General features: G+C 41.0%; 1 protein-coding gene across 1 annotated transcript in view; it reads right to left on the bottom strand.

Annotated features, from left to right (window-relative positions):
* Positions 1–229: 229 nt before the first annotated feature.
* cblb (Cbl proto-oncogene B, E3 ubiquitin protein ligase) overlaps positions 230–22,909 on the bottom strand; it is a 60,228-nt gene continuing 37,548 nt past the window's right edge. Inside the window, exons 8-19 of the mRNA XM_054625543.1 lie at positions 19,397–19,484; positions 17,474–17,605; positions 13,919–14,119; positions 13,152–13,346; positions 11,671–12,057; positions 9,569–9,660; positions 6,508–6,621; positions 6,356–6,411; positions 5,861–5,974; positions 4,968–5,138; positions 4,638–4,754; positions 230–4,233 (exon numbers count right to left, since the gene is read on the bottom strand). Of these exons, the coding sequence (XP_054481518.1) occupies positions 3,980–4,233; positions 4,638–4,754; positions 4,968–5,138; positions 5,861–5,974; positions 6,356–6,411; positions 6,508–6,621; positions 9,569–9,660; positions 11,671–12,057; positions 13,152–13,346; positions 13,919–14,119; positions 17,474–17,605; positions 19,397–19,484 (1,921 nt within the window). The 3' untranslated portion in view covers positions 230–3,979. The remainder of the gene's footprint in view (positions 4,234–4,637; positions 4,755–4,967; positions 5,139–5,860; positions 5,975–6,355; positions 6,412–6,507; positions 6,622–9,568; positions 9,661–11,670; positions 12,058–13,151; positions 13,347–13,918; positions 14,120–17,473; positions 17,606–19,396; positions 19,485–22,909) is intronic.

The following is a 22,909-nucleotide window of genomic DNA, read 5'->3' as shown; positions in this document are numbered from 1 at the left end:
GTGTGAAGCTCCCTGAAGTCATAATCACGCGTGACACCACTTGTTAATAATTCTGTTTCATTACTGTTACAAATAAAAACCTCTTTTGACTCACTAGAAGCCTCCCATGGTATAACAACACACAACACACACACACACACACAACACACACACACACACACACACACACACACACACACACACACACACACACACACACACACACACACACACAGACACAAACAAAACGTTCAATAAAACAAATAGTGACTTTTTATTTAGTTATCCATGAAAATAATATATCAAGAAAAAAAGCATTAATAATGTATAAATTAATTGCACATTACTCTATGCTTTACATATTATCATCATATCACGTTTTTGTCACCAGAGCACTTTAATACGTAAATGGCATTAGAAAATAAAAACTGCTTACTTTGCAACCTAAGGCCACTTACCCCCTTCACAAGGAAGTCCAATGGAATGGACAATACTCAGATCAGAGTAGCTCAAGTTTGAGAACAGAATAGTGCTAAAATCAAGCCTCAAGTTAAAAACGGAATGCCACTGAATTTCATATCTGGACGGACGTTGCTGGTTTAAATGAAAATAAACCGGACAAGGTTAAATCATTGTCTAATCTGTAACATTAACTATACACTAATCTGTGTTAGAAAAGAAGAGCAGTCTTGCAGATCTGATTCTGAGGATTTTCTGGTTCAATACGAAAAGGATTGTCAATTTTGACAAAAAATATCAACTAGATGCTGAAATGTGAATAACTATGGTGATTAGGGGAGCAGATAAAACTGCTTAGCTGATGACTTGGCATTATCCAAGTGCTTAATTATATGTTCATTTGTGTGTTTTTGTTTAACTGACGTACTATTATGGCTTTGCTGCATGGGGTAAAAAACGTTTTGTGAATCTGTCTGCACTGTGGATGATAACAGAAATGAGAGACTTGGTTCTGCTTGTTATCACTAATTCTCTATATACTGTTTGAAGCCCCGAGATTAACATACGTTCATTTCAAATTACTGTGGTGTTCCACTTTATAGTACTGCTCAAGGAATTTTTCTCTCGCTCACAAAGCATCATTTTATTCCCATGGTTGACCATGCAGCACAGACAGCTCTACTCACTATTTCTACATGAACACAGCAACTTTTGACAACCTGGTTGCTATGGGAAAATGGAACCTGTTAAAATGGCTGACTTATTACAACACACAAAAACACAACTCAAGTTTGGTTTCACTCTCTCATTATGAATACACGTGGATGTAAAAACAAAAGTAAGGTAACTCTATCATTAGGTATGGGTTAATCATTTCCTCCTGCTGTAGTATCAAGATGTTCAAACTGAGCTTTCTCCTTTCCAGCCAGACTGTGAAATTGTTGACCAGAAACACTGTAATATCTGCTTTGTGAGGAACCTAATCACAGTAGACATAACATGAACATGTCTATGCTCCTCCATGGAGAAAACTACAATACATTATCTCAAATAAATGTTGATAACCTAATAATAGCAGCAGAGTGTAGAGAGCCTGGAGGTGGAAATGGGTCAATGCCATGCATCCCTGTGTTTACTAGGCTCGTCCCCTGGTATAGCTTGGAAATAAAAAGACTTACTCTGCTTGTTTGTTCAAACCCACACACAGACCCAGAGGCTTAGCTCAGTGTGCATCAACTGTTAATGAAATAAATAAATAAAAAGGTAGAACCAAATCATATTGACAAATCACATTGTACTGTCCGGATCCACCTCTGTTGGCCCTGCGTTTCCCACAATACATTTGGGTATGTAAAGATGTCTTTACTAAAAAAATCTAGCTGTAACTAGTTAGGAAGTAGCGCCGTTTAGGTGACTTTCATGAAAGCAAATACTCTTAAGGGACTCAAGCGGTCATCAATCATCACATTTAAAACTCTACAGGTAGCAATCTTAATTGCAGATTTAACCAGGATAATTGGGATTTTTTATCTGTAAGAATAACAAATTGCTGAGATCTGGAAACCAAGCAACATTGATAGCGGATGGGACAAGTTACAGGAGCGATCATGTGTAAGACAGGGTTTAAACAAACTTGGTTAAACTATAGAGAAGTGACGCCGTATATGACTCTGGTAGCAACCTGTCAATCAAAATGTAGCCCCGCCCTAAAGCATACCCTACTTTATGGTCTATTTGACTCTAAATGGAACATCATTTACAAAATGGACATCATGCTGTATTGAAGAAGACTTGAAACAAGTGAGAGAGTGAGAACATGAATTTTTTTCTCAGAGATTTCTATACAACCAGAGGAGTCACGCCCCCTGATGGCCAGTAGAAAGAATGCATGTTCCACATTGGCTTCACTTTTCAGAAGTGGAGGTTGCAGCCTGGGTTAAACAAACCAGGTTAGACAAACTTATGTGGAGGAAAAAAAGAAATGTAGTGATGTTCCTGTGTTCCTAATAGATCTCAGAAATGATTTAGGTGAAAACAATGTTATTTTAACCTACGGCCAAAACAATAAAATAAAGCCCAAATATTAAACTGGAATGATCCTTTAATCTTTCTTTGAATAATAGTTCAGTAAACACAGCCGATTTATGGCAAACTACACTGTAACAAGTCTGGCAACATCTTGCATACTATGTTAAAGGAAAAAGGCACAAAACATTTTTTTTTTTGCATTTGATCATGCATTGGTAAGACTTCTTGTGGTGAAATACCCCTTACCCCAGTTTCTGAGGTAAGGGGGTTTTAACTCTATCTCATCTCATCTCGTACTTTGAATGCTCTGCAGTATTCTGTTTTTCTCTACTGTGATCACTCTACAACTCTAAAAATGTTCAATTGATGCAGAGTCATCAAGTAACTTTCACTCCAAATCCGACTGAGAGTGATTCCTCAAACATGTGGACATATGATAGATGTGTAATTGAATTGGAGACAGGAGGCTGCAGTGTGATGGCTGCAGAGCACATTGATCGACACAACAGGTCCGCTTCTACCATTAAAATGCTTGAGCTGAAATGCAGGCATGTTCGTCTTTTGTCCTGGGAAATTTTACAAAGGTACAGCTCATTCATTCAGAACAAATACATTTATAGGCTTGCTGTCCTTAGATGAAGAAAGCTGATTAAACCCCTGGTCTAGGAACAGAAACAAAGAGCAAAACTAAGCACATCACCCTCTCTAATCGTCACTCTTTTGTCCGAGTAAGATACCAAGTCTAACAAAAAGTGCTTCTCTGGAGCTGTGGTACAGTTTTCTCCAGGTCTTGGGGGAAACAAGTGAATCAATAAGGCATCCTCTGGCTCCATCTAACTGCTCCCAACTCACCAGATCTTGATAAGCCAGCCAGACAGTGGAAAAACACTGAAGACAGTCTAATTGACAAGGGAAGAGAAGGGAGTTGGTTCACAGGAAACATGAAAAGAAGAAAGTGACAAAAGTAGTAAGAGAAGAGAAACAGTGGAGTTTGGCTCCCCCCACTGGTTGTAAATAAAAATGACTCCCTACAAATTGGTTGTGCATGTAAGCTGCAAAGAGCTGAAGATGTTGTGTTCTTTTGTAAGGCCCTTCAAACTAAATGTGAAGGGTGGAATGGTGTGGAAGGGACAGTAGCAGCAGAAGCAGGATCAGGGCTTTAAAACAGGCATACATTCCTGGCCTGGAGAAAAACAGGAGCATTTTAAAACCAGAGGCCAGCACTGGCAGAAAGCTCACTGTAAACAACACCAAGCCTGGGTCCTTTTTTTTCACAGGTTTAAATCATTCACAGATGGTCTTTTCTCCCTTTTTTAATTCTCTGTGTTCTACTGTGATTGGGTTTTAGCCACTTTGTTGTGCATCGTCATCTCTGTTCAGCAACAAAAGACAAATCTGTTAAAACTAATAATTCTGTTGAACACTGTAGTTCCAACAGTTCCAGGCCAAGCAGAATGAAGGAGCCCTTTTTAGTCGGTCCATTCAGAGGCACAGCTTCGCTGTGTCTCTTGGACTAGAGGTTCAGTCTCGGGGGCACTAAGGCAAACTCGCGCAGAATGTTTCTGGCCACATCCACTTTGTACTGGGCGATCATCAATGCCCGCTTCACGTCCTCGAAGGAGTAGCCCTCCCCCATTAGCTTGGCGATTTTGGCGTCGACGTTCTCTGACTCCAAGCTGTGGGGTTTGCCGGGCTTTATGTCTGGGGGGATCTTCCTGGGCAGTGGCTTGGGCGGCCTGGCAGGGGCCTGAGGACAGTCCATTGATACTTGGAGAGAGAGAAGGAGAAAAATCATGTCAGTGGAAAAAATGCCCTAGGCACGCCGGAGAAACTTGAGTGTTATTAGTGGTTAGGGAGAAGTCTGAAGATTTCACAGAACAAGAGCTTTAACAGTTTTAGACCTTTATTATAAAGTAATCATTGTCCTACAAAGTTAGTAAGCAGATATTCAGGTATTCACTGCAGATATTGCAGATGGTAAAACATGGTCTGCCTGCTTCAAAGGAAACAGGATATGTTCTGGGAAATGAAAAAACTGAAACCAACACAATTAAGCTGATCTGGATTTTAAAGGTTCACACAACTTTGCATGTCTGCACAAAGCAACTTCTATGGTCATCTTATTTCATGTTATAAGTCATACTTGAGGTTGATAAGGTTGAGGTGCCTACCTTGACTGGCTGGTAAGTGGTCGTAATCCAGGCAGCCCCTGGAGCCTTTACCATGTTCTTCGTGTCGTCTGACTGGAGGCAGAGGAGCAGCACTGTTCAGCATGTCAAACACCGTGCCTAGAACACAGAGACATTCAGGTAAAGGAGTTTGTTGCTATCTGTTGATACACAAAGTAATGCTGTGTGCCATGTGGATGTTTCCACAATTTGGTGAGCATAATCAACACTTCTTCCCCTGTGAGAGAAAAATCATTAGATTGGCTTTATCCTGTAGGAGATGCACAACATTTTTGATGATCGGAACGAGATGTCAAGAGTTTGCCAGCGTACCAGGGGTTAACAGCAAGTGCTCGTGTCCAGAGGATGGTCTGTGTGGCCGCGCGATGACAGAAGAGGAGGACGTGGAGGAGTTGCAGAATGAGGACGGAGAAGAGGAGGAGAGGTCGGTGAAGCTGTGTCTCGCCGGTGGAGGAGGAGGCTGGGACGGAGGGTCTTCTAACGCTAAAACACAGACAAGACTGAACTCTCTGCTCTGATTCACAATTCCTTCTAATTCCACGAGGAGCTGCCTGATGCGGCTATACAGTCTAAACAATGTCAAAGAGCAGCTGACATGCTGTCCTTAAGAGAAAAGTAAAGAGAGGATATTTTTGAGAGGGGAACTAGGACTGGGACAGTGGGTATACGAAGGCTGAATAGAAAACTTGTTGTGGGCATTCTGGCTGAACAGAACCCAGAGGTGGTGCTTATTAGACATCAAATATAGCTGTGCTATTTGTCTACAGCGACACATTAGCATAGTTTACATTCATTCCAATTCAAATAGGTAGCATGTGAACTCTGCTAAGGGGCTGTTACTGGAATGAAGATGTAAAAGTGCTGTTCACCAACTGCAGAATAGAATTTTAATAAAATGATACAAAGTTAATGATATTTTGGAGTATATGAATCTATCTAATCATCTTCTGATATTCTTCCTGTAACGTATCACACTGAGCTTCACAACATAAAATGACATGTGAATAAAAAAGAGAGACATATATCCTTCATGTATCACCTGAGATTGATTGGATGCAGTCAATAATATATGTTTGACACTGGGTGATTTTAACGTGACAAGAGTGACATTTTACAGTTAAGACAGGTACAACAACACAGATGGGCTGAGACAGACAGGTAGCTGTGGCTGGGTGAGGGGATGTGTTCAGGTCGAGGTGGGCTACCTTTCAGGGGCAGCAGGATGTCATAGTCAGAGGGTATCTTGCTGGCGTTGAAGGGGCAGAGGGCCGTATGTGCCACCTGTGAGACCAACCCCCTGACCGAATCAGAGTGTCCACCTGAGGAGCAGAAGCAGAGAACATACTTTTTTTCAGTGAATAAGAAAGAATGCTGCCGATGGCATTAGATAGTTCCTCATGGTTGTTATGGACTTTCACCTGATTCAATAAATGAGGCAGAAGTAGACACTCTAACGTTATCAAGATCCTTTATTTCAACAAAAGACGGATGTGTATTGGAAACAAATTAAATGACTCTTTCTGATTGTATAAAAAGACTCAAGTGTGGATTAAGCAAGGTGTCTTAATATGATCTTACAGTTTGTACAAACTAATTGTGGGCATCATAGTCACCCCGTTAATTGTAACGTTCACTTAGATGGGATTTAGAACTTGAGATGTTTGATCATCAGTCAGATGATTGCTGGTTTCAGGACTCACCAGGCTCCAGGGGCTTCTCGTCGATGGAGGGCTCTGGAGAGCCGTTCTCTGGATGCCTGATTGAGAAGAAATCTTAAATCAATTAAAATCTAATGGAACCATCACTGCTGTATCAGCATAGCAGCTTTATAACATTGAAAGAATGCCAGTACCTGCTGGGTACAGAGATGCAGATGGGAGCCTGGCTCAAGCAGAGGTTGGATGAAGGGATCTGATAGTCGTCCTCCACCCTCTCCACCACAGGGCTGCTGAAAGGGTTGCAGGGTCTGTAAAAATGACCATGATATATCAACCCAACCTTTCCATTAGTTTCACTCGTACAGTAATCACATTTAAAAGTGCAATCTCTGACATTTTCACAGTCCCATTAGGAGGCGTTTCATTATTTTACATTTCTTATTGTACATTTTAACAATGTTTCACCACTTAAAAACAACAAGGTCACATAAACTGCATTGTTAATTTTATTGTCCAAATGGAAAAAATAAACATCATGTAATAACCTTGCTGTTTGTTGTAAGTAAGGCAACATGTTTTATGATTTGCAACATTTCCAGATACACGCCAGTGTTCCAGATTACAACTGAAAAGATTTATCACTGTAAATAAAGCCCATAAAATGCTGATATCTCAACTCTCAACAGTCTGAATTGACTGAATCTGAGCTGAACTAAAGAACTTAAATCAGGCTGTACACTTGAAGTGTTTTTGATAGCGCTTATAGTTAGGGCTGGTTCAGGTTCGCCTTGGTCCAGCCCCTAGCTATGCTGCTATATGCCTAGACAGCTGGGGGACTACCTAGGATACACTGAGCTCCTCTCTCCTCTTCTCTCCCTCCATCTTTATGTATTAATCTCCTATTTATGCACATTACTGAGTCCTTGTGCTTTCTCGCCTGGCAGGTTCCCAGGAATCTGGGTTATATTTGGTGTCACCGTGCCACCTGCTGTGGCCTTGCTGACACCCACTGCTACTACCACTATCATTATTAGTCACATTACTATTATTATTCCCTGTACTATTACGCTTATTGGCTTTGCTTCTACCCTGGAGTCTTTGTACTTTCTCGCCTCGCAGGTTTCCATAAATCGTGGCTGTACCTGGACCGTGGTCGTGCCTCCTGCTGTGACCCGGCTGACACCCACTGCTACTTCGATTATTATTATTAGTTACATTACTAATACTATTCCCTATATCATTATTTTAATTCTACTATAGTTATTGCTGCTTTTATAAGTATTCTTAATTTTTCCTTCGTTACTCTGCTTACTACTGTTATATGAATCATTTATGTCATATACATTGAATGTGTTGTATCTCTGTTATGCTGTTCATTCTGTACACATGACATTTATTGCATTCTGTCCATCCTGGGAGAAGGATCCCTCCTCTGTCGCTCTCCCATAGGTTTCTTCCTTTTTTCTCCCTGTTGAAGGTATTTTTTTTTTTAGGAGTTTTTCCTGTGCCGATGTGAGGGTTCCGGGACAGAGGATGTAACATGTGTACGGATTGTAAAGCCCTCTGAGGCAAATTTGTAATTTTGGGCTATACAAAATAAACTGAATTGAATTGAATTGAACACTTAGAGCCCCTAGACAGGACAAGTTTTAGCTGCTTGTGGGACAAACATCCATCACTGTCCAACACTGTAGTTTGTGTGGTAGTGCAGTTCTTGACATCATGTGTTTGAGCTGACTTCTTCATTCTTGTAGCAAAATGAAGTCAATCAGACTCACAGTAGGCACAGTAGTGTAGTGGTTAGCACTGTGGACCCAGACTCGCTGGTCGGCTCTTCTGCGTGGAGCATGTTTTCCTCATGTCGGTGTGGCCGGGTTCACCAGCTTCCTCCCACAGTCCAAAGATATGTTACTCTAAATTGCCCGCAGATGTAAATGTGAGTGATAGCCTTGTGACCTGTTCAGGGTGTACCCTGCCTTCGACCTATGTCAGCTGGGATCCCAAAACCACAATAATCCTCACTTCAGTCTCTATGATTCCACAAAAACAGACAGTAGACCACAGCCATCAGGCCAAATTCAGTAAGACTTACATTTTGTGTACTGTACACCAGTACAGGTGTACAGTACACACCAGTTGCCCACCAGTTATGATACAGTACAATGTAATTGTGCTGCAAAAGTACAGAGTACAATAATAGTTGCGCTTCAGTAGGTAATGATTAAACAGAGAACTGTTGAATGATGCAAGACCTTCATTGGCTAATCAGTTACAAGAAACACCTATGCAGCCTAATATCCAACCATAACCACTGTAACATATTAAACATGAGCATGTATACTGAGCCAGTAGATGCAGAAATGACCAAATAAACATTCAGGTTCAGGTTAGGGCTTTTCTGGAATGATCATATAAATAGTAATACAAACATGTGAACCTGTGAATATAACCTATGCTTTCAAAATGCGAGCAGCTTCATTTCCCCTTGTGTAAGGGAAGTGTCTGTACATCACTCTATCAACCTTACAATATTTTACAACACTGAATTGTTTTCAGCAGGACCAGAGCTTCCCTCTTTAGCTCAAGCTTCATCAGAAGTGACAGCTCTATCCCCTGACTCCACTTCAGCCCGATACATAGAAATACCTAATCTAATTCTGGCTGAAGCTAAAAGGCTATTAGAGGTTCAGCCATCATTCTTCAAAGCTGTGTCTAACCAGGACTTTTCCCTAAGGCTAATAGACCTCATTGGTAGAAGATCCCTGAGTATGAACCACAGAGAAAAGAAAAGAGGTTCAGATCAGATGGAATTTTAGAATAAAAGGAAAGGCTTTACACAAATAGTAACTGGCTGGTGTTAAACTGAATGCTACTCAAATCTAAAACATCAAAGAACTTTGTCATTAGTTGAGTCTCGAAAAGATTTTTCATGCATGTTCCACTGATTAAACAGACTTTTGTCCAGCATGTTTCATCGCTGTATTGATTACACAGACATTCATTTTCATACACTGTTTCTAAAACAGCCTCATCAGAGGAACTATAAACAAGTTGAGCAGGAGCTCACTGGTTGCAGTAATGTACCACTGCATTTATGCTGCACTCTGTCCTGCCTGTATTATACAGATGTGCTGTTCAGAGAAATAATTTAAATATTGGCCAAACTTTTGCAGGATATATCCAATGAAACTTTGCATGTGTGTGTGTGCCTGTGTGTGTGTTTGGGCAGGGGTGTGTGTGTGTGTGTGTACTCACTTTTGGCTACTGGCAAGTGTGCACTGCGTTGGCGAGGGCCGAGAGGGAAGGATGTCATACTCATCGCTGACTTGCACACCATTAGAGAAGGGCTGCACACACAAGAGAAGGGGAGAGTTATAAAAAGAGCAACAGAACACCTGGAAAGGTAATGTAAACTGAACTGATAAACTAAAATAAACTTAAGCGATGCTTTCGATATGTCATGTTCTTCCCTGATTCTGGTGGGGTAGTGCAGTCCTGGGACACCGTAACAAAATGCAGTGTGGGTTAAAGGATGCAGACTATTTATATGGAAATGATTTGTTTCAATCAAACCTGATACATGTCAAATTACAGACCATCTTGTGATGGGATCACACCAGCAGAGTGCCAAATCGGACCAGGGCTGTTGTGTGGGGAGGCCAATGGCCTCTTCTACACTTCATACCCTTCTACTTCTAATGCCCTGGCTCAGACCACACCGATCTTCTCCTTTATTTTGATCTCAACAACACACCTGTAAAGTTTCATGGCTGCATATTACACTGTTGTTGCACTATCCAGGAGGCAAAATATGTCCATAGGCAGGCAGACAGACAGAGAGAAATGTAAACACATGGCAAAGTACTCAAAACCTACCCTGAGGTAGTTCCAACATTTTGCCGTGATGACTCTCACACACACACACACACACTCACAAGGTGAAAACAACACCAGCGTTGTGGCTGGTAAAAACACCAGGAAAAGTAAGCAAAACCACTTATGTGGTAGTTCTCTCTACAGGTGTCTCTAGGACCACATTTTACCATGATGACTAACAAACAGGCTCACAAGGAGGAAAAAATACCAGAGGCCCTGTTGCTGCTGGTAATAAAGGATGCTTTCTCCAATCCTCTGAGCAGGATGAATTACGATCTGGGATTAGTATAGTATACATACTATGTCACGGAAAAGCAATGCTGCTGAGAAGGAATTCAATGCAGCAGTGCATGACCATTAATGATGGTCATGCATGATGATAAAGAAATATAAATTTTAAGAACGAATAAGCGATGTCATAGAGAAGCAGACAGCAGGGTCTATGATATGCGTTTGAAGGATATATCCAGGATGTCAAACTCATTCAGCAGAGAGAGACACTAAAACCTACAGAGTGTAAAAGTGAACCATTACATAACCCGGTAAAAGAGACAGAAGACAATAAAATTAGGTAACAACACTGTTCCAGTAAAGCCGAGTAGATCTTTATTCACTGTTACAATCATTTCAAAGCAAAACCAGCATGTGTATATATTCAGTATGCCCCTGTTTACTAGCGTAGCATAGATGTGCTAACACTAGTACATGTGCTAATGTAATGTTAGCTCCACAGGTTTTTACATAGAAAGTAACGTCTCCTGATATTACATAACGTTTAACCATGAATGTACTTGGTAAGTCGACTTGCCTTTCGCCTTTGTAGTCTTTCGACCAGTCAAACTGCTTTATACTACATGTCAACGCCGCCTATTACATTTGTACAGAGATGGCAGAGGCTGACATACGACCTGCCTGCCTGCCTATCAGGATCTAATCTAAATGGTCATTCGCACACACTCACACACCAATGGTACAGCCTGCAAGAGCAACTTGTGGTTAATTATTCATCCAGGGTCAGATCATGAAATTATTCATTTGGGGGCCACAGATCACTGTTGCATACCCTCTAAATGCTAAAATCTGCCCTGGTCTTCTTGGACTTGAACCAGAGTGTATTTCACCGGTGTGTCTGATCTTGAGTAGCTGCAACTTGGGTGTGTGAATGAACAATGTCATAGCCGGTGTGTTGCTGAGGACTAAAGGAAGCACAGTGTTGAGAGTGAAGTTGTTTGCATGTGCGGAGCTCCAGAAAAGAGAAGCCAAGCGTTTCGGTCCATTCTCCATGGGCACAGCATTAGTTTCATTTAAAACCACAAGTGGAGCTGAGGGTCACCCAAGTCATTAAGATTCTCAGAACCATGAATGTCTGTACAAAATTTCATGGTAATAGGTTATTTGCTTTTACAAAAAAAAGAAACAGGCTTTTAGATACTCAGCGTTAGTCTCCACCTTACATTTTTAAACTGATAAATAAGCCTTACCTTGGAGCACTCTGAGGTTCCTGTCCCCTCCATTCTGTGATGTAACCTCCCAAATCCAGCTGACGGAAAACTGAGTGGTCTGCTGTTCAGGTGGGAGGGGCATGTGGCTTCCAGCTGGAGCGGGTGGTCAGATCCAGTCCTGTAGGCATCTGAAAAGTGACTGTCTTTGGGACATCTTGTCTCCGGGGCCATTTGGGAGTCAAACAGCGTGCCCATAGAAGATGAAATGGAAGATGTCAAGGGAGAGGAAGCGGGGAGCCAAGAGTGGCGCAACTCTGGGGGGATGGGAGGAGGACGCTCAGGGGGAGGCGGTGGAGGCGGGTCCCTCTGTGGAGGAGGTGGTGCTGGAAGAGGTTTGTCCTGCTTCCTGGACATTCCTGGTGAAGACTAGAGAGGTGGAGACATGGTATGTTCACTAAAAAGACAGAAGACAATCTAAATTCTCATTTCTAAGTCACATCACACTTTTTTTTGTTCTCTTATTGTTTTTGTGTGGAGTCTAGGAAGACTAGCAAGCTACTGTTTGTGGAAGCTACAAGTACTGAGGATGTAAATAAAGAATAAAAATGTTTTATTTATCTATCTATTTATTATTTAACCTTTAGTTATCCAGGATAATTCCATTGAGGTTTTGAATCTCATTTACAAGGGGTTCTGGCCAAGATCGCAGTGTAAAAGTATCATGCAAGCACCACATTAAAACAGAAATAGTCTACGAGATAAACCAAACAGCAAAAAGTTAAAAATAAAAAACATAACAAATTTTACTAAGAAGAGTAACAAACCAGCAAATTGCATCAACCAAAGAGTTGGTAAAGTACATTCAGTGCACAAATGATCCTTAGTCCTGTTTTTAAATGCTCAAATGCTAAAATAATCTATCCCACCAAAAATTACAAATATGAATACAGAAAAATGTACCAATCTTCAATACATATATGCAGATATGATGACCATGCAACGATACCACACATTATGTTATTTTATATCGTCACAGGTCGTCATGGCACGCTAGAGCTGCCAAAGAAAAATGTGCAAGTGAGATATGAAACTTTATCTTTAACTTTTGGCCTTCAACCTTGTGTGAAAACGTTTTCCCCAACCATCTCCAACTCTACCAGCAATACAGAATATCTTAACAATTTTCGCATACCATGATGTCTTGGTAATAAAATTAAAACAAAAAAAAACAAGCCAAATATGATATATTAAGTTATTTTGCAGCCTTATTGCTGGGTTGTTTTTTCCTCTTACCTACAATTGTGTTTGTGTCCTGTGTTTAAATCATCCGGATGTCAACTATTATGTAAATTAGTCTTGTTTTCAAACCATACTGTAAAGCACTTTCTAAACTTTGCTTTGATATAAAATGAGTTGTAAGTTATTATGTGAAAGCCTACGGACGCTTGACTTAGGTGACTATCAGAGGGGAAATAATAGTAAACCATTTTTCTCTGTATCTTGCGAATGGTGTGACTGACCTTCGGGGAGACGGTGGGACTGGCAGATGGGGAGCGGATGGCGCCCTTGTGAATGCGGTCAAGTCGTGGTGGGACAGGGGGAAGGCCGAGGTGCTGTACACAGTGGCTGAGGTCTCCTCCGTGGACCTTTCTGTGTTGGTTGACAGGTGAAGAGCTGGGAGACACCATTGGGGAGTTCTGACGCTCTGCACAGTGCTGAGAGAAAATTACATTTTCTCTTAAAGAGGTGTTCAGTCATTTAGGACCAGCTGTTGTTTTGTTGACGCATTGTTAGAGACTAAATAATCTGTTCGTATTTGTCAAACTGCTTAAATACACACATTAGTTGAGAGATAAAAGCAGAAATCTTCCACTAATTATCTCGAATTGCAGAGAGCTCCAAAGGTGTCTTAAATAGGAGCAGAACAAGATCACTTTAGTACAGAAAGAGAGATGAGAGCAAACCATTTAATACATGTTTTGGACTGACGAGATATGTAGTTTTTCTATTTGATTTTTAACATTTTATGGGAGGCTACTACATTTCTTTTTTCATTCATCAGGAATGCAAACAACAAAAATAAAGATGGCACTGATTTTGTATGGTATCACTTTTCATGTGTTTCTAATTTCTCCTTAATATATTATTTCATAGTTTTTTAGTCCTTGTAATACTTAGAAGTTTGACAAATATAGCCCCAGACTTTTTCTTGCATAACAAGCAGCTAAGAGAAAAGGCATATCTGATTTCAATAGATCAAATACCAGCTAGAACGACAAGTCTTTACCTTCCTGATGTTAGCCAGACCATTCATGACCAGGCAGTCCTCTCTATCTTCCTCATCGTCAAGCTCCAGCATGGGGCAGCTGTGCTGGTCCAGGAAAAAGCACCTGTTGCCCTCATTGCGTGGGTCAAATGGATCCACAATGATGGGCTCTGTGCCTTTGATCTCACAACGACAGAACGGACAACCCTGACCATCCGATTCCTGCAACCGATAAGGGAAAGAGTTAGCATGACACTGGATATTTTTGCAGCAAACACACACAGACGTACACAAACGCGGCTTTGGTGGTGACATTGGACCCCTTAAACGTACACCATGAGGAATCACTTGGGCCGTCAAGGAGGAAGGCTGCATACAGCTGGGACACGCCTGGTTAAGGTTATGCGCTGCACTACTGCCCTGTATCTTACTCTCATTTCCCCAGACACTGGACGCATGTTTGTGTGGATCCTCTCCACTGTTTTGCCAATTCATTGGCCACATGTACACATACCACATGCGGATGAGGATGAAAGAGGTTTGGGTTTTCAGTGCATCTCTCTCCACTGAGTCAGGGGCTACAATCAAAGGCAGAACATATTTACAGAGAACAGAGCTGCTTTTCTGGTGGCCATATGGTAAGGGACTTGGCGCGTGACGCACCAAAGGGATGTTTGAAATCGAATCCTAATTAGATTGGGTGGAGAAGGGAAGGCGTGGGAGGTTAAAAGGAAGGGAACCCAGACGGGAGGAGATGGTATGATGGTCATAGACACTGAAGGAAGCCATTGTGTCAGCAACATACTCAACTGAAGAGACAAACTAAAAAAAAATTATCCTGAGCTTCTGTCATGGTGAAGGGGAATCCTCTCCAGCTTAACTTTTGCTCTGAAATAAAGAAAAAAACGTTCCTTTTGTTCAACAGGGTGTTGATATACTCTTCCCTGATTTAGCAACTTGCACGTGTCTAGATGTCCAGTATAAAACTCGGCTAAACTGGTTAAGCAATTAATATAATCATTTTTTTGATGTCTACTTTAAAATAACCATTGTTTCAAAGGGACTACACTAACATGTTCAAATATACTTTAGTGGCCTACTATCATATGTAACTTTGATGTCTAAACACTTAAACCTGCATTGATTGATTTTCGTTTTTGGCTAATGTTCGTTGTCATTGTAAAAATTTGAAATGTTTACCACCAATATAATGTGGTCTTCATTTGTAGATTTTATGTGAATGGTGAAAGTTGTTGAAACACAGTGTATTAACAGACATCCGCTGCTTATTTTGGCAGATAAGACACCCTGCTTTTTACATAGATATTTTATCCATTGTTAAAATGAAGGTATTGATAGAGGTTGGGTTAAAAAAAAAAATGTGCCTCTATTGGCATCAGGACAATGTTGAATTCACACTTAAAATACACAAACAGAACCTAAAGTCTGGTAATAAAAGACAGATTAGCCCCAGTGAATCACTCAGTGATGCCTCACTCCATTGATTCAGGATAAACTAATAGCTAAAACAAGGGAACCATCTCATACTGTGCAGAGACCAAAAACAAACAGGATGTAGAATTACACAGATCATCAGCCAGCTGTGAGTGAGGAGCGTATGTCTGATCCACCCCAGCTGACTAATATACAGACTGAGAGGGAAGATAGGGAACCATCACTGAGTCAATGACCTGAACGGACCACTGCTGGGTTACTCACTGTCACAGGGTAGCAGGGTTCCCTCTCTCTAGAACTCACTATGTCATTAATGTGGAGGAAAATACTTCATTCTTGAAGCACACATAGACACACACAAACACCACTGAGGTTGTGAAGGAGGCATGGTCACGTTGAGTTGTCATAACAGGAAGTATTACAAACAAACACTTGTAATGGGGGTGCTGCCAAGTCCCAGAGTTTACAGAGCACAGGACTGAACTCTGGAAGGACTGTGTTCATTTACTTAACCTACAGCTATGTTCAGAGTGAAGCCACCCAAAAAAAAGCATTCCAGCTTTGTAGGCATGAAAATGAACCTGAAAACAAGAGCAGCAAGCCAAACACTAATGTGTGTGTGTTCCAAAAGCTGCTCAAACACTTAAATCAGGGTTTTTCAAGACCTCTCACGTTGCAGACCTTTTGACTTAAGTTCTTTGGACCTTATATCCCCAGTTAATTAATGCGTTGCAGCCCCTGTAGGATTTCTTCTTGTGATAATTGTGACCAAAAACACTTGATCAGGGGTAATAAATCCCCCAAAAGTTGTGTTAAAATTTGAGGTATACGTTTGTTGTTTTTTTAGAAGCAAAACGTCTACAGAAATATAAAAATACCCCTGAGGATGACTTCCTGTGACATTGAGCACAACCTGACTGCATTATCACAGAAGCTACTGGAGTGACTTGTCACATTTTCATTAATAGAAAACGTCATATTTATTGCGTTGGTGAGTAAAACATATAGCAATCCATTTGAACATGTTTGAATGGTATAAAATGTATTTCATTGTTTGCTCATTTATACATCAGCTCCTCTAACTAACACAATGCAAACTAAAGGCTCATGATAAATGGAAACTTTTATAGCGCTGACTGACTGAAATATGTAGAAAACCTTGAGTCATTGTCCTATGAATCATCTTCCATGTCCTCTCTTGCAAAAGTTCCACTGACAAACATCTAAAGTAGATGTGTAAAACACCAAACATATAAATAATGCAAGATTCACTGTTGGTCTCTACTTGAAAATATTCCAGTTACAAAACAGAATGACTCCATTGAACACTTCCATACATACTCAATACTAATACAAGGATTCAAAATAAGGCCTTGTATGTCTGCTGACTAGAAGTCTTTGATATAAACAGCTCTAAGAATTATAAAAAATGGATTGTCAGCCAACCCCCAAAAACCTTGATACAGAGTAGTAATTGCAGGTTTCCTAGGCTTGTGTCCTGAGTTGTGGACATGCAGAATTACCAGAATATACTGTGTGCACATGCTCAGTTTTCATATCCGCTACTCAATGATTGGGAAATCTGAATAGGCCAGATGAAAGGACACTGCGAGGAATTGAGGGACGGAGAGAGTTATTTTCTCTCTTCTCATTTATATGCAGTTGCTCTTAAATTGTCAAACCAGATTCATTCCTACATGTAAATCTAAAAAGTACCCTGTTAGCAGGAAAAAATTCATATATTACATGTGAGGGTTTCTTGAACAGAATATTTCAAAGAGAGACAGAGAGGATGTGATGAAGAGGATGTAGAGTAACTGGCATTAACCCACAGTGTCCCACGATCATGTGTAATGGCCAAAAGCCACCGTTGGGACTCATCACTTAAAATGGCAGCAGAGCTAACTTTCAATGCATTTGAATGCCTTTTTGGGCTAAAGCACCAACATCATTTTGGTAACACAATATTATCAATACATATTGCTGATTTCATTCATATACATTTTATCAATATTAATAATCATCTTTGATATTTGCAGAAAATAACACCTGTGCCATGCATCTATTTGTTCAAATATTACATCTGGAAATGAGTTTATGCAGTATGGTTCATTACGATACCTGCCAGGCCGTTAGACAGGAAGTACACATGAGGTGACCGCAGGGTTCGATCTTGACGTCTTTGTCGTTCTCAGCGCAGATCTTACAAAGCTGGAAGGTTGAGCCCATTTCACAGTACAGCTCATACTGCTCCTGTTCAAGCAGAGCAAATTGGCTGTTAGTCATCAAACGATGCACATATCAAACTATACAAGATAACACACAAAAAAATATAAAGACACAAAAATAGTATAGATACAGTGCAAGTTTCCCACCAACCCACGCCCTAATGTTAAACTTTGTTTTCAAGACTTTCCATCAATAATAAGGGACCGGACCCAACCTTTCAGGGAGGTCTGGAGAAATGTTTAGGAACTTAACAACTAACTGATCATTTTAAACATTTTGAAACACAAATCCTAGACAATTTAAATAATTTAGCACAAAAGGTTAAGCTGTTATGACCATAGAGTTAAAATGATGAACGCTTAATGTATTTCATCCAAGGACTTAAGAAAAGACAACCGTTCCGATGAGAGAATGCAACAGCACTTACACTAGGCTACGTAATTAAGATGCAAAGGTGGCTGCTGTTGATGTGGATCTGCCATAGTGAAACTACAATGTTTTGTAGATGGACAACTAAAGGCACTTGTACCATGTGCACTTAATTTGTTATTTGATTTACCTCATTAACCATGTTGGAACTTAAATCAAAAAAGGAATGTAGACTAACTGTCACCAAAGAGAACCTAATTGGGTGTCATGGTGATCGTTTGTTTTCATGAACAGACGAATGGGGGGTCGCTTTAAATGTTGCTGACGCAAGGAATTGTTTGAGGCATTAACTCTTTTCCTTTGCTAACAGATGGTCCAGTTTTCCCAAGGCTAAAAGAGATAAGTAAGGAAGCATTTTGAGAATTCAACTAGCTCTTATCATGGCTTATCTCGAAAACTAGAATCCATATACACATATTTGATACTTCACCGCCTAAAGTGTATGGTGCTGAAATATTTCATGTAGTGGTGCAACGTCTCAACAAGCTCACGGTTTGGATTGTACGTCATTGAGCTGTTACTCTTCACTTTTGCGTCCCTAATTCCATAACCTTAAATTGTCGAGGTTAATGCTGCTGTCAAAAGGGAAAAATGGTCTAATTTTCATCTCAGTTAAGCAAATCATATGTAAACAATTTATGTACCCATCTTTAAAATTGACTCGCTCTGTTTGGAATACACTTCACAAAATGTCATAAAATCTGAAATTCTCAGCCACACAACATTAGCCAAACATTTTCTCTTCACACATTATCTGGTCAGGCTTATAAAAAATACGTTTATGACAGACATCATTAATAATTAATAGTAGTCGAGCAGTAAAACACTTGATGATTTCTCTGAAACATCAACACTACATCTGATTAGATGTACATACCACTAGCTAAGCAATCACTGGTCACTTTTAAACTGTGATGGCACTTCAGGAAAGATGATCATGTTCAAGCCTCACTATAGACAGAAATCCCTTTCTGAATACACAAAAAAGTACTGGAATAGGACGATTGCTTATTTCTTTGTGTTTTTGTGAAGTGTGTTTTGACATAAGTTATGCTGTTCCTGAGTTGGAGGATTTCATGTGCACATGTTTGTAGATGTCATTACAAATTAGAGTTGAAACTTAGCCAACATGGCTGAACTGGCACATTAAAAAATGTCAAATAATTTCACAACACATCTCATGTCTCTTTTTTTGATCTGCAACACATTTGGTCAAGTTCAGGCAGGTCTCAAAGAGTTTCACACATAAATGTCAAAAGAAACCCTGAGTTTACATGATGTATTCTGGCTTTTGGAGTCTAAGAAATCCCATGACCAGTGATTACCATGAACATTACTCTGCTTATCCAGATGGAGCAAGATTTTTAGACACACAAACAAACCCACCTGTGTTACTTTGATGTGATCTTGAGGCGTTGGCTCACATAAACCAGTGAGGTCAGGATTGTAACTGCGACCATCAGGAAACAAGTAGCTGTGAATGAGAAAAAAAAGTTTGAAATAACAAACAGGCAGCAAGATACAGTGGGGCAAAAAAGTATTTAGTCAGCCACCAATTGTGCAAGTTCTCCCACTTAAAAAGATGAGAGACGCCTGTAATTTTCATCATAGGTACACTTCAACTATGAGAGACAGAGTGGGGGGAAAGAATCCAGGAAATCACATTGTAGGATTTTTAATGAATTAATTGGTAAATTCCTCGGTAAAATAAGTATTTGGTCACCTACAAACAAGCAAGATTTCTGGCTCTCACAGACCTGTAACTTCTTCTTTAAGAGGCTCCTCTGTCCTCCACTCGTTACCTGTATTAATGGCACCTGTTTGAACTTGTTATCAGTATAAAAGACACCTGTCCACAACCTCAAACAGTCACACTCCAAACTCCACTATGGCCAAGACCAAAGAGCTGTCAAAGGACACCAGAAACAAAATTGTAGACCTGCACCAGGCTGGGAAGACTGAATCTGCAATAGGTAAGCAGCTTGGTGTGAAGAAATCAACTGTGGGAGCAATTATTAGAAAATGGAAGACATACAAGACCACTGATAATCTCCCTCGATCTGGGGCTTGTAATGGAAAATTATATTAGTGTAAATTGGAAGTATATAGTGTAAAGGTTTTGAATGAAATGTACTATGATGTGTACTCTAAAGGTCAAGAACCTCGTCTCTCCTTATGTCCCTTCACCTCTTTGTCATTCATGCCCCCACCTTTTGGCCCTCTCACACCTTGGTCCTTCCTCCCCACCTGAGACTCATACCCACCTTTTGGTCATTTTCCTCTCCTTTGTTTCTTCTTTGATATTCATGCACCCCTTTTGTTCTTCATACCCCCCTCCATCACACATTCATTGTCAGGAGATGCTAACTCAGAACTGAGCCTGGCCACCCCGGCTCCCATATATAGAGGGGTGAGCAGCCTTACTCGGGAGTTCAGTACTTTGCAGGCTCCCGGTGACTCTGTAAACTTCTGGCTCTTTCATGCAAAGAAATAAAATACCGCAAGGACATTTCATTTGTCATTGGATCATTATTTCAACGCTCATTGGGACTCATCTCGGGACATAGATAGTACTAGTACAAATTGGGTATTAGTATAGTAAATTGTATTGGAAAACTTCCACCACAGCTTTGGCGTCACGAACAGGATCCATAGCAGATCGCCCTGAGGAGACGGAGGAACGGTGACTGATGATCCAGGAAAAACACTCCTGCCTCTACCTTGACATTTTGAGAGAGAGAGGACCGATCCACCGACGACCCTGGGCCATCTCTACTGTGATCCAAAGAACCTGATTGAGTCCACAAAGCAACAGATAACCGGGTGAGACGTTGAAGTTCTGATCTTTGATTTATGGAATAGTCATAAACAATTCTATTCTTTTGATGAGAGTAATGCTATCCTTTTGATGAGGATAAGGTATAACACAATTCTATTCTTTTGATGAGAGTAATAAGTTAAAAGGAGAACTGGAAAACAGAAATGGACGTTCAGATTAATTAGAATCTGAGTGTGGTAGTTTCTTGACCTAAGAAACATTGGTGTAAAAGTGACTGTTGTTCACACACAGTGTTTGAGAGAGAGGTGACTGCGCCGGAAAGCGTAACTCATTGTCTGTCTTAGCTTTATCTTGGTTAAGCTATAGTAACCTAGGCCTCACTGGGACGCAGTGTTAAAAAAATAAAATAAAATAAAAAATAAGAAAAAGTTGTGTACACACACCAGAACTCGTCGATTATGGGTTCAGGTAAAAGCAAGGCTCAGGTTTCTCCTCCTGAGGGGGGATGCACTGATGCCATGAAGTCCAAATATGGAGCAGGAAGTATAGAAGGTGTTGGGATATGGATAAAAGAATATGGGTTTCCTCAAGGAGGATCATTTAGCAAAACTCAACTAGAGAAATTAGAAACAAAATTGAATGAAGTGGAGAAAAGAATGAGGGAAAATCAGAACTAAGGATTTAAAAAATGCAGAAGAACAAAGAAAGTGTTTGAAAATGTGGCAGGATGAAGCGGAACGTAGGGAAAGAAGGAAAGTACGCAAGCAAATGTCTAGAATCACTAGAGTCACTCCTAATAAAGAATCTCCAGACACAAATCTAGATACATCACCTTATGCTTCTCTGTTTAAGGAACTGTCTGGTGTGGACCCTGATCTGGACACCCATCCTCCCCCATACAGCCCTCCACCGACAGGACAGCAGGCCGAAGCCGAGGATGAAAGGAACGTCTCCCAAAGCAAAGCCTCAGCCCCTAAAGCAGGACCCTCCAGCTCATCCTCCCATGGAGGGGGCTCAACCTCCTCTAAAGGGCAGGGTGAAGCCTGCGGAGGGCCCGCACCCGCAACAACTCCATCCAAGGCCAAGTTGGAACAGATAAAGTTGCTGCCTCAAGGACAACAACATCACCAGGTACAAGAACTGACAAGATGGCAACGACAAGAACAGCATCAGCATCAACCATGGCATGTGGGACGAGGGCAAAGACGAGGAAAGGGAAGGGGGAGAAGGGCTCAAAACCAAAGTGCCCCTCCCCTTGCAAAAGACCAATGCTACATTTGCAGACGTTATGGGCATTGGGCATATGACTGCCCTGATAGACAACAAGGCCAAGGAGGAGACGGGACAGGCAGCCACCATGAAAAGGCAGATTGACATCAGGCTGTTGTAGAAGGGGGGAGAATGGAGTGTGCAGAGATGGGAAACCACCCACCTACGTGAACCTCACTGTTGTATTGCTGAACTCCAACATGTTTGCTCTCCTCGAACTGATCTCTCTGATGTTCCATTGCCTAATCCTGACCTTGTCTTTTATGTGGATGGATCTGCATCACGTGACCCAGTCACTGGCCTCTCCAGAGCTGGTTACGCTGTTGTTTCGCTGTTGTTTCTGACCATGTACTCATGGGTTAGACCATGCGTCAAAAGGGGGATGCTATCTATGATGACTGAACACTGGTTCACAAAAGGCTTTTCAGTATTTGCTCAAAAACACTGCCAGAGCTGCATGACATGTGCAACACATGTTCACACATCAAGCAGCATATCCTCCTCCAACGCGACCATTTGAACACCTTATGATGGACTTCATAGAGCTAAGTCCAGCTGAGGGTAAGAAGTACTGCTTGGTAATAGTTGATATGTGGTCCAAATGGGTTGAAGCCTTTCCTGCAAAACATCAAACAGCAGCCGTTGTGGCTAAAGCCCTGATGACAGAAATTATTCCCAGGTGGGGAATACCGACTAAAATTTCTAGTGACAATGGCTCCCATTTGTCAACACCGCCATCAAACAAGTCGGTGAGTACCTAGGCATGGATTTGAGACACCACTGTGCCTACCACACAGCAATTGGAGGTGCTGTTAAGCATGAAATGGCACGCTAAAGCAAAAACTGGCTAA

Source organism: Anoplopoma fimbria, chromosome 24 (genome assembly GCF_027596085.1).
Source record: "Anoplopoma fimbria isolate UVic2021 breed Golden Eagle Sablefish chromosome 24, Afim_UVic_2022, whole genome shotgun sequence".
Taxonomy (NCBI): Eukaryota; Metazoa; Chordata; class Actinopteri; order Perciformes; family Anoplopomatidae; genus Anoplopoma; species Anoplopoma fimbria.
This window is presented reverse-complemented; position numbering and strand designations above follow the sequence as displayed.